At 42.4% G+C, this 12,200-nt stretch overlaps 1 protein-coding gene across 5 annotated transcripts in view; it reads right to left on the bottom strand.

Moving 5' to 3' along the window:
• LOC149319447 (connector enhancer of kinase suppressor of ras 2) overlaps window positions 1–9,322 on the bottom strand; it is a 197,707-nt gene extending 188,385 nt beyond the window's left edge. For all 5 annotated transcript variants that reach the window (XM_089511732.1, XM_089511734.1, XM_089511733.1 and 2 more), the window contains exon 1: window positions 9,223–9,322. In XM_089511732.1, coding sequence (XP_089367858.1) covers window positions 9,223–9,286 — 64 coding nt within the window. In that variant the 5' untranslated portion in view covers window positions 9,287–9,322. The remainder of the gene's footprint in view (window positions 1–9,222) is intronic.
• Window positions 9,323–12,200: the final 2,878 nt, after the last annotated feature.

Below are 12,200 nucleotides of genomic sequence, written 5' to 3'. Positions count from 1 at the left end.
TCTACAAGTACACTATACTGTATTATTAAAATAAACACCACATTGAGCTTAAGTAATTAAAGAATTCAATTTATACTTTCAATGGAGCATATTATTTGTAAAAATAAGACAACAGCTCAGTTCAAGCATGATGCCAGTTTGTGCTAACCTTAATTAAGAACATAAATAAATGTGGCTTAAGATATACAGACAGCAGCCTGTGTTTGGAACCTATGTACTTCACTTTTTCTCATAATCTGCTCAGCTTTCTGCTACATAGGCTTGCAAATTCACTTTCATCTCTAGATGTAGCAGCTTCTTAGGTGCAGTAAAAGCTCTTAATGGGGTTGTCAATTGTTTGTGAATTCAGAATTAATAGCAAACCACAGCATAAAATATGGTTTGCAAACCAACTTCAAACAACAAAAGACACCTGTTTTTCTAGCTCCTATTGAACAAGGCTGAGAAGGAAGTGTGTGTTGAGAAATAAAAAACTATTTCCTGGCTGTACAAACCTTGGCTTATAAATCTGTCCAATTAATCCTATATTTCAACACTAAAATCTCCTTTCGTAAACATTTTGTAGTATGTACAAAACAATATTTTCTATTTTGCTGCAACACCTATATTCTCTACATGAAAGTTATCATTTCTCCCATATATAGCCTGTTTTCATTATTAATTATAGAATATGGTAAAATAGTTGTGAGCTATTTATCCAGGTCTTCTTGCTGCTTCAGACCAAATGTTAACATTTCCATCATCACGTCCCTTATTATACTGTTTTTCATGCACTCAGTGTTGAAGAACAAGAGAGTAACCAACTAAAGCTTATATATAGTTAGCCTCACTCTGCAAATGGAATGCCATTGGAACCAGTGGAACAAGACAAGAGCGAATTTCCACTTCTTCAGCCCTCCAGCCCCCTGTGCCACATCCCATCTGTTCTGAAGTATTCCTCAACTGTCTGGAGCAGATGCAGGGGAAGGGGGAATAGCCTGATTACTGACAGAAGCCTCCACTGGATCAAACTACATTCTGTAAGCAGGCTACTACCAACTGGACACAGGCATAAACAAAGTGGCTACTAAGCGCAGGTGTACTTTCAGACAGCACAATGCAGCCAATTTGTACCTAGCAAGATGCAGCCAATTTGTACCATGAGATGGGACCTTCTTGAGCACTTTGAAGTAGATTTAATACTCTAATGCAACAGACAGTAGGGCTCTAGGTCAGTGGTTCTCAAATCTTTTACTCTTGTGATCCTCCCTTTACATCTACATGCAGATGCAGTGCTCCCACCCAACACAGTACACTTGTCCCTTCATATTGTCTATGTAACAGAGGGAGAGAATGTGTGTGAGAGACTGTGTGTAAATGAATCTGAGGAAAAGAGTCAGAAAATGAGCGTTACTGCAGGTGTGTGAGTATGTGCGTGAAAATGTCAGTCATACACAGAGGGAGGTACTGAGGTGTGTGAGAGAATGAATGTGTATGTGACTGTGAGAGAGAAAGAATGTCAGTGTGTGTGAGAGAGAACTGGCATGTGAGAGAGTTTGAGAATGTGTATGAATCAGTGTTGCATGAATTGAGAGTGAATGTATAGGAATTAACTGGCTAAGAAGGTGTAAGAGAAAAAAGCAAGTGAGAAAAGGTGTGCAATTGATCGTGTGTGTGCTGAGAGTGAATATGTCATAAACAAAGAGATAAATGAATCCTTCAGCTGCCATGTGCCCAGGGCTGAGCAGGTGCACTGGTTGAGGTTGCAGCAGCACCTCATGCCAAGAACTGGGGCAGTGACAGGATAGGTGGGGGAAGAAAAAGCAGAAGCTTTTTTGCCAGAGGCCATGAGCCACTGAGCTTCCCCACTCTCTATCTCCCCCCTCTACTCCCTCAGGCAGATGTGGCTGTTCCAAGCACCTTCCTTGCCTTCCTCTTCCCATCCAGGACTGAAGGATGGGGAAATCAGGGCCTTGAAGTCTCAATCCTCCCCCCTCCCCCTCAAGCAACTATTGAGCTCCCTCTTGGAATTTCACCCCACAGTTTGAGAAGCACTGCTCTAGGTAATTTGCAACAGATCAGCAAATTTGCATCCACTTCATTTCATAAGGAATGAATGAGGGAGCGATCAGGCAGACCCAGAAACATCAAGGACTGCCTGAAGGAAGAGGCCCCTCCCCCTTTAACTGTCATCTCGGCCTCAGAGGGAGAGATCAGGCAGACCCAGCAACATCAGGGACTGCCTGAAGGACGAGACTTCTCCCTCCTTTAACTGTCACCTTATATTTGTTTTGTATTCAATTTTTACTGTACACCGCTATGATCATTGCGGAATAGCGGTCTATAAATAAAACATATTATTATTATTATTATTATTATTATTATTATTATTGTTGTTGTTGTTGTTGTTGTTGTTGTTATTGTTATTATTATTATTATTATACTAATTTTAAAAAAAGTCTTTTTCCAACCTCAATAAATAGGCTGTTCGAATGCCTGATTTATATCAAACTGGAGATAGATTTGTATTTGTATGAAAACACTCCATTTTAGGGCTCATAGAAAATACTGAGCAGTTAGCTCACCCTGGGAACCACCATTTTACTGCTGACTCCCTCCCAGCCACTATTTGGACTTCAAGGGTTGTTTTTTTTTTTTTTTGTAAAAACAAACAACAACAAAAATAGATTGTACAAGCCTGAAGTTTGCCCATATATAACAACATACACACCCCAGAGTGAAATCTGGAAACATTGAAGAACCTAAGATGTACCTTCCTATACCTTTATACCTCAGTTAACAAAGTAGCTGGCATTTTCTGAAGATGCCAGTCACAGATACTGACGAAACGTCAGGAAAAACTATAGCTAGCATTACTTCTTTTTAAAAACATCTTGTACCAAAGACATAAATAATGTGAAAAGAATAGGGATAGGGTCCTACACCACAAAAAAGGGGATCATTCCAACATGTTTCAGAAAACTTTTTTATTCCTACCCAACAACATGCATGTGTGAAATGAAACAATGGGATCAGGAAGCCTGAGTAGACAAAACATTTGAACCTTTTATAAAATAGTTGAAGGAATCTTTCAAAATGCATCCAGAAATGACTTTTTTTTACTAGCTTCCACTTTTGTTATGATTTCTATTTTGGTTGCCAAACTTATAGATCTTTGCACTTTTAACATATTGAGGGGAGCTGCTGAAGCAGGCTTATTTACTCTCCCCTTTTCTCATTATTCTGCTGTTCATACATGCTCCCTGGGGGATTCTAGAGTTAGGTGCTGTTTAACCGGCCTTCTGTAAGCAGCCACATACAGACGCAGAAAGTTCAGCTAGAGGAGAATCTCATTCTTTGTCAGATGATGCTTTGCTGCATTGGTTATTACAGACATATTTCTGCTGCTCATCACTGAAACTCTGTGTTTTTGGTGCCTACTTTCTCCATTTTTCCTATCCCAAATCTGATAAAAAGAACTTCCAGTTATACAGAGGATAAAGAGGAAAAAGACAGGCATAAAAAGACTAAAAAGAAGCTTGTAAGATATGCCTGAGATATGCCTGTAAGTGGATCAACAACTCTTTCTCTGGTTCATTAATGCTGTAAGTTCATGCTATAGGTTTATATTTTGAGCCTAAGTAAACTTATTAATGAGTACATCTACTATGTTAGAACATTCATAGTCACCACTTTTCCACTTTTCATAATAATAATAACAATAATAATTTATTTATATTTCCCACCTCTCTCATCATCATCATCATCATCATTTGTATCCTGCTTCCCTCCTCCCCCCCCCCCAAAAAAAATTGGGAGTCAAAGCAGCTCACAATTAAAAAAAGAAAAACAGAATGAAAAACATACAAAAAGTGAACATTAGAACAAAATTAAACTCTTTACAGTATATTAAAACAATTCACACCTAAAGTTAAAAGAATAAAATGCAATTAAAAAGATAAAAAGTTTAGTTAAAACAGTACAGAACCCTTAGCCCGTTCTTTAAATTGGTAAGTGTAAGCCTCTCTCATCCAGATGAGATTTCAAGTTAAAAAAACCTAGGACAGTTGCAATTGGTTATTTCTACTAGAAGGTGATTAGTCCCAGATTAAATGTTTCTATGAATTCCTCTTTACACAAGCCTTTCCTGCCCCCAACACATGGGATTTGACTCCTCTCCTTCACTTCCCCATATTGACTACAGCCCAGAAAAATGGAAGATATTGGACACATCTTTAAATATCTGTATACCAGCAAAAAATTCGATATCTGGGGTGGAACAGGGGACTACAGCAAGAGATATAGAAAGGGGGCATGGATATAATCCTATACCCATTTACTTCAAAGTAAACTCCACTAATCTTATTAAGACCTAATTCTTAGTAGAAATGCACAGGATTGCACTCAAAAGCTCTGCTACATCAGAAAGAAATATAATTATTACTGATGAAAGCTTAAGACTCAGAATAGAAGATGGACAAATTTTAAAAGAAAGCAGGGGAGAGGTAAGCCATATGTAGAGGAAAACTGTTCCAAGAATACATAGGGCATTTGTAGCATTTCTCTTTCTTCAGCATGTTCATTCTTCAAACCCTACAGAGAATACACCTTAAGGTTTGCATGATTATTTTTAAAACTGTGAGCATCTGCTTTCGAAATATACAATCGGCTATAATATTCAGTTTTAAAAATGATGGTATGCCCCATGTAAGAACAATGCTTATCTAATTTTGGTCAAAAATATATACTAATGAGCAACTTACATATGTATTTCTATTGAGAGCACTTATGTAAACAGGATCCAGAGAGGAAGACAGTGAAATCACTAAGATAAAATACTTTGAAGCATACTGAAACCATTGGAAACTTATTCATGTCCATAACTGAGTTCATAACTGAAATTAATACTATCTCCTTTTCTTGTGTCTATCAAATATGTAAGACATGCAAAGGAAAAAAACTGGAGATTGATTTTGAAATCCCAATTAATGAGAAGATGCTATGGAAATAAATGGAACTGATTAAAATTTGAGGAAATGCTTTATTAGTTAAATATTAAGATCACAATAAACACCTGAAGCTTATATTTTTTTGAAGTTAATGGAATACATTAGTTGCAGTAACCTAAAACTGCATGCATTTCAATGGACTAAGATCAGCTTCCACTGCAATAGAGATTCAGTTTTGTGAGTATTACAGTAATATTGACAAATTATGCCTGCTACAGTAAGTCCTGCAGCAGCAGCATGTTTTTCTTAACAGTAAATGATTGCCCTAATTTAGCAAATGTTTGAATAGAGAGAACATTGTATATGAGTTAATAAACATATATTACTAGTCGGGCTTACATAATTATTTAGGGATGAATATACCAGAGCCGAGAAACCAAAACCACGTGTCTCAGATATTCAGGATGGTGACATTATTACATGTTAGCAGGGTAAAGGGGACTGCGATTAACTCCCACAGCGTGGCAGGTATTCATAAATCACCATCATCCAATTGTAGTGTCTTTATAAAGATATATGAACATGATACTAGCTTGACTTATTTAAGCTTCAATTACAGCTAGGACTCGATTTTTCATATTTAGGCTTTTAAAAATAAATAGGAAAGCTAGAGTTATCTCTACTAATTAAAACCTTGCCTACAAGCCAAATTCATACTTTCACAGCACTACTGAAAAATATTTTCAATGGGGGGAGGGGAGAGAGACCAACAAATGGGAGAAAGATAAAGCAATGCCAATGTAAACAATGTATCTTAAAGTATCAGCAATTTACACTTTAAAGACTCACACTAGCACCTAGGGTACTCAGCAGGCATCACTTCATGTTCTGAAATACATTTCACAACAAAATATTGATTTCCAATGGTTCATCCAGATAGAGAAAAGAAGTGTCTCCTTATGAAACTCACATGATGGGAAACTGCTTTTGACTAAACATACAAACAGTTCTCTCCTCATAATAGCTGTTAAACCCATGCTACATTGAATAAAACACATTGTTTAGAATGCTGATGATAACTTTTTACAGATGGCAGTCTTTTTTTTAATGTAAACCACCTAGCATTTCCATTGCAGACACAAAAATGCAGTCGACATTCTCATGGCTACAGTCATGCCCAGAATTATATATAAGAAAATCTCACAGAAATCAAAGATTGCAATGGCATTCAAGATGCCGGTCCTGTTAATTAGATGTTTGAAAAGCAAAAACTAAACGAATAAATAAATGCATCTATAAATGCACTTCCTGTATGTGAAACATGCATCTCAAGCTATCAAGAGCTAGTTCCAAAATACTCCAATACAGTTCTTCCTACACTGTATATGTCACTTAACAAAACAGGTGCATTAGTGATGACTCACACTATATTACTGAGACTTCATTTATCATTATAATATTCTAACAGCAGGTCAACAAAATGCAATATAAATTATAATGGAAAGAGATCTTGTAGCACCTTTGAGACTAACTGAAATAAAGACGTTGGTAGCATAAGCTTTTGTAGACCAAAGTCTACTTCCTCAGATGCATTTGGTGGGGTGCACCTGAGCAAGTAGGCTCAAGTCTACAAAAGCTCAGGCTACTAACTTTTTTTCAATTAGTCTAAAGGTGCTACAAGATCTCTTTCCATATTGATTTGACAGACTAACACAGCTATATTTTTGAATTCAATATAATTTATGTCACATAGGATGAGAGTGCTTTCCAGTGACTAGGCAGTGAAACACATTTAAGTCCTGCTGGTTTCATTGGAAGACAATGGCAAACTTCCTCTGAACAAATTTTGACAAAAAAAACCCATGATAGGGTTGCTGTAAGTCAGAAACCAATGGAAGGCACACAACAACAACAAGTCTCAGTAGACCATTTAGGGATGTAGCCCTTAAACACACTTACTTATGAGTAAATTACACAGAACTAACTGAAAATTTGTTCAGGCAAAACAAAAAGTATCAAATCAGTCTGTATCATCATAGTTACATCATATGTAATACATCTCCATAGAAGTCATCCTCACAATGGTAAGTATGTACAAGTAGATGTGTACAGCACTGCAGCTTGAGTCTTCCACTAAACTCAAAAGAGTTAAATATGTTTAATTCTTTTTCCTAAATCATGCTCTCTACTCCAAGACACTAACAGCGAAAAAGAAAAAAAAACCTACTTGTTACAAAGATGTTGATGTAAAGTTAAGCAAATTAAACCCACTGAAAGGAAACATTTCACTGGGAACATGGGATAGAGGGGGGAGGAAAATATGGCAAACCAGCACACTATACTGACAACTTCTTTGCACATCCTTACCACTCCTTCGAGAGAAAAAAATGGAAGGTGAAGCATCTTGCGGGAAAATGCTAATAGGCTTACAGTTCACAAAGCAAGTTCACAGAGCTGTATGTCTAGAAAGTGTGATTATAGGTGAGCCACAGTTACACTTCAGCTGTTTCAGCCAAGCAGCAGCTGAATGCAGGGAAGAAACAGAAACACTGCTTCCTACTTCCACCAGGAATGTTAAAGGAGAAGGGAAACGTCCACTCTGCACAAACCCACATCAATGAAGGCAGTACTGTCCTCAGGGGAAAAAAATCTCAGTTGCTGATGGACATAATAAAAGTTAATACAGTGGGACCTCCTTATCTACTGATTTTCTAATCCACAGATTCAAGCATCTATGGATTAAAATATTCAAAAAAAGTATAAATTCCAAATAGTAAACCTTAAAATCGAAGGCTTTCATGACTGGCATCCATAGTTTTTTGTGGGTTTTTTGGGTTATGTGGCCATGTTCTAGAAGAGTTTATTCCTGACGTTTTGCCAGCATCTGTGGCTGGCATCTTCAGAGAATTTTCAGGCCACATAGCCTGAAAAACACATAAAAAACTATAGCAAACCTTGATTTTCCATTTTATATTGGAGACACCATTTCCCTTTTCCATTATGCTTTATGGGACTTCAGCATCCACAGATTTTGTTATCAACAGGGCCCCCAAACCTCAGTGGATAAGAAGGGCCCACTGTATAGCAAAAGATGAGGGAAGACGGAGAAGGAAATGACCCTTGCAAATGTTAGATATGAAAGACTATTACAAAAGAAAGCAACATTAAAAAGAAAGAGTGTGCCAGTGGGGCTCAAAGAGCAACAGAGGAATGGCAAAAAAGACAGCTGCGGAGAGTGGGAACTGTTAGCAGCTCAGCTGCTGTTGGATGGCGGAGGATGAAATGGCAGCTCGCTGGCCCTGGGGAGTACAGGTGCACCAGGGGGAGGGCTGGCTTCCAGGCAAAAGAAGGGGGGCCTTGGGCAACAGCCCTCCACAAGTCGGATGCTGAAGGGCTCTTGTGCCATCAGGGAGACAGGGGAGCAGGAGGTTGTCATGTCAACCTTCTCTTTCTCACCAGCACAGCAGCACATGCTGATGCTATGCCAGCCCAAGCCCAGGAGGGCTTCCCAACCAGTCCTCTTTCCAGCAGCTGCCAGCCTATTGGCCAGGTCAGGCTGACACCCGATCCCTTGGGGCTGCCATGCCAACCCTTCGCCTCCAGAGGCACTGCTGGGCCTTGGCACCTGCTCTCCATTTCCCTTCCCTTCCCTTCCCCTCCCCTCCTTGCAAGGATTGTCTCAGGCAGCAGCAGCAGCATTCCTCTACTGCTCCGCTTGGCCTCTTGGCCTCCTCCTGGCTGGCCCTTGGCCTCCCCTCCTCCTCCTCCGCCGCCTCCTTCTGCTACAATGGCATTACCAAAAAAGAAGGGGGGGGGGTTAGGACATCCATGATCCCCCCCCCCCAACCATGGCATTCCTTTGGCAGCCTCCCCGTTTTCAATCCCTGGACTCTCTCCCTTTGCTCAAAGTTTGGGAGAAGAAGCCAAATGTGGCGGGAAAGAGGAGGAGGAGGAGGAGGGCTAAAAAGGTGGAGTGTTTGAAAATGAAAAGAAGCGAAGAGAGAGGGGGAAAGGAGATGTGCCTGGAGGGCGGGAGAGAGGGAAATCCGGGAGACTGCACGAGAGCTAAGGCTGCAGGAGGACCTGCAGGAATAATCCGGTTGGAGAGCCTTTTGGACTGCCATGGCTCCGGGCTGTGGAATTCTGGGAATGGGAGTATGTTGGGGCGCCAATCAAATAAATACCCCTCTCCCCATCCTTTCCCTCAGCACCGGCCAAATGCAGCCCACCCCGGCCCGCTCTTCTTTCATTTCCCCCTCCCCTTTGCCCTCTTTCTTTCCCTCCTTTTCTTTACCTTTCATCCAGTCCACCACTTGACTCGGGGTCCATTTGCTGACAGGTTCCATAATGAGCGCCATAATTGGCCGGGAGGGAGCAAACTTTCCCAGAGAAAGAGGGGGGAAAGAAAGGGGGGGGAGAGACAAGGGCCCCCCTCTGGAAGACAACAAGAGCCGAGGGAAAAGGAAAAAAGGGAAAGGTGTCCGTCTTGAGGAGCCAGGGGAATCCTTGGAGGGTGGCCTGGGAGGGAGGGAGGGATGTCAGCTGCGGAGGGCTCTCTCTCTTTCCCCCTCCCCAAGCCCCTTCTCCCCTCCTCTCTTCTCAGGGGCTCCTCTCCTCTGCTCTGCTTGCTTGCTGCCTTGCTGCTCGGGCGCTTGCCTCCTTGCGCGCGCGCCTGCGCCTCTCTCTCTCTCTGGTTCTCTGAGCGCGCGAAGGAGCGCGCGCAGCTGGGAGCAGGGTCACGCGCCTGCCTCTGTGCGGGTCTCCCTCTCAAAGCGCTAAGGCTGCCTTGGTTCAGTGGGAGCCAGAGCTAGAAGAGAAGGATGCACGCTCTGGGGCCTCTCTTGCCTTGCTTGCCCAGGGTGACCCCAGGTCCCCCTTCCCTCGCCTCGCCAAAGGGAGGAGGAGGAGGAGGAGGAGGAGGAGGAGGAGGATCACCTTCCTGGAAAAAAATGGGGGACATGGCCAGAATTTCCAAAGCAGCAAAAGCTCAACCTCCCCACTCCTCTTCACATAACGGCATGCTTCTTATAGTCATATATGGAGTCATTAGTCAGAAGGTTACAAATGGAGGACACCTCTTGCACATAATAATAAAAGATAAGAATAATGAGGAGGAGGACGAATTCTCTTGCAGCTTGCAAATGGAGGACACGTCTTGCAAATAATAATCATGAAGAAGAGGAGGAGGAGGTCTGCTCAGCTTCTCTGGACCAGTTCTTCTCTCGCAGCTCCAAGGATGCTTTTTTATTTTGGAAGAAGCGCCTCTCCTCAGCACTGCGGAGGAGGGCGCCCAAGGTTCAACCCAGCAGCAGCCTCGGGGGAAGCCAGTGCCTCCCCTCCCTCGCCCTCTCCATCACCCCCTTCCCCTCCGGGCACGAAGAGGCACAAAAACGTGGGACCCTCAATCTGAGGTGCCATTTCAGGCTTCTTGGGCATGCTCCAGATGGAGGAGGAAGAGGAGGAGGAGGTCTGGGGATTCCTCTTGGGCAGGAAAAAAAGGCGGGAATGGAGGGGTTGTCCGGGAAAAGGAGGACGCCTGGTCACCTTGCCTTCGCCAAGCTGCCTTTCTCTCTCAGCTCCCCCAGCCCCCCTTCCTCCTCACATTGGCAGAAATGAGGAGTATTGGAGCCCAATCTTATCTGGAGGCAAGAAGCCCCTCAGGGAGGGAGGAGGCCTTTGGTGGCTGTTTGCCCCTCAGCCACAAATGCCTCTCTGCTCTCCTGAGGTCAGAGGGGGAGAAAAGGGGGCCTCCCCACCCCTGTTAGCCGAGGAAGAGGCTAGTGCAGCGCCTGCCTAGCTGCCTTTCACGGAGCAAGCTGCCATATTCGTTTCCTATTTATGGCCACCCTAAGGCCATGAACCTCTCAGGGAGTGTTCTTGGCAAGTTGCTCCAGAGGGTGTCACCATGAACTTCCAGAGTCATAGCCAAGCACTCAAACTCCTAGCCAGGGGTACTCAGACTATATTGATGAAAAACACCTTTCTAAAGATGAGCCATCAAACTTTCTTGAGCTCCTTAATGATCTTGATGTACAGACATCTTGTAGCACCTTTGAGACTAAGGGCCCAAACAGACAGGCCAAAATAAAGCTGCTTCCGGTCACTTTGGAGGTATGCTGTTTAAATGATGCATGCGTTCTAAGAGGAGCGCAGCTTTGGAGCAGCTTCGGGCCTCTTAAGATGTGTGTATCATTTAAACAATATACCTCCAAAGTGACCCGAACCAGCTTTATTTTGGCTTGTCTGTTCAGGCCCTAAGGTCCAAAGCACACTGCAGAAATAATGCAGTTTGAGACTGCTTTAACTGCCCTGGCTCAATGCTAGGGAATTTTGGCAACTGTAGTTTTGTGAGTTTCAGTCAGAGAGCTCTGGTGCCACAATAAACTCCAATTATGTCCAAGATTTCCTAGCGCTGAGCCAGGCCAGTTAAAGCAATCTCAAACTGAATTATTTCTGCAGTGTGTTTTGGACCTAACTAAAGAAAGAAGCTTTGCAGCAGCTTTAAGACGCACTGAAAGAACGAAACTGGCAGCATGAGCTTTCGTAGACTTCAGTCTACTTCCTTAGATGCCAAATGCAATTTCTTTCTTTCAGTGAGTCTCAAAGGTGCTACAAGATCTGTCTACGTATTGATTCGACATACTAACACAGGTATATCTTCAAAGAAAGAAGTTGGCAGCATGAGCTTTCATAGACTTGAAGTTATGAAAGCTCAGGCTGCTAACTTCTAGTACTTTCGTCAGCATGGAGAGTCTGCCTCAACAAGTGGGACTTCAAAGAAACTGGTTTCTTCTATGGCTGCTATGGTGTTTATCACAAGAAGGTTTTTGCAGCTTTTTGCAACTCTGATCTGATGTGACTGCGGGTCCAACGATGCAAATTCACACGATAACGTGATGTGTTATCACACGCAATTCCTTTCTATGGGGGCTCCTTCTGTGGCGCTTCTGCAGTGATTCCAAAGTGACCCCTCATTTTGGTGAAATCAGTAACAAGCGATTTCACAGAAATCGCTTCCAAGCTCACTTCGATTTCACTCCGAATTGGTCTGGTGTGGAATGCAACTTTGCTTCTGCTCTCATACACCACCGCAAACCCCCCGGGTTGCAAATTTCCCATGATGCTGCACTGCAATTTTTCCCCATTTCCTTTCGGTGGTCCTTTCACTTTCAGGGCAACTTTCCGGGCAAGTCATTTTTTTTTTTGGAGTATATATATGTGTGTATGTGCGTGAATGTGAATATACAGATCTATCTATCTATCTATCTATCT

This window comes from Sceloporus occidentalis, unplaced genomic scaffold (assembly GCF_023333645.1).
Source record: "Sceloporus occidentalis isolate IW3139 unplaced genomic scaffold, rSceOcc1.0.p SCAF_2, whole genome shotgun sequence".
Taxonomy (NCBI): domain Eukaryota; kingdom Metazoa; phylum Chordata; class Lepidosauria; order Squamata; family Phrynosomatidae; genus Sceloporus; species Sceloporus occidentalis.
The sequence above is the reverse complement of the archived record's forward strand: the minus strand, read 5'-3'. Positions and strand labels throughout refer to the sequence as shown.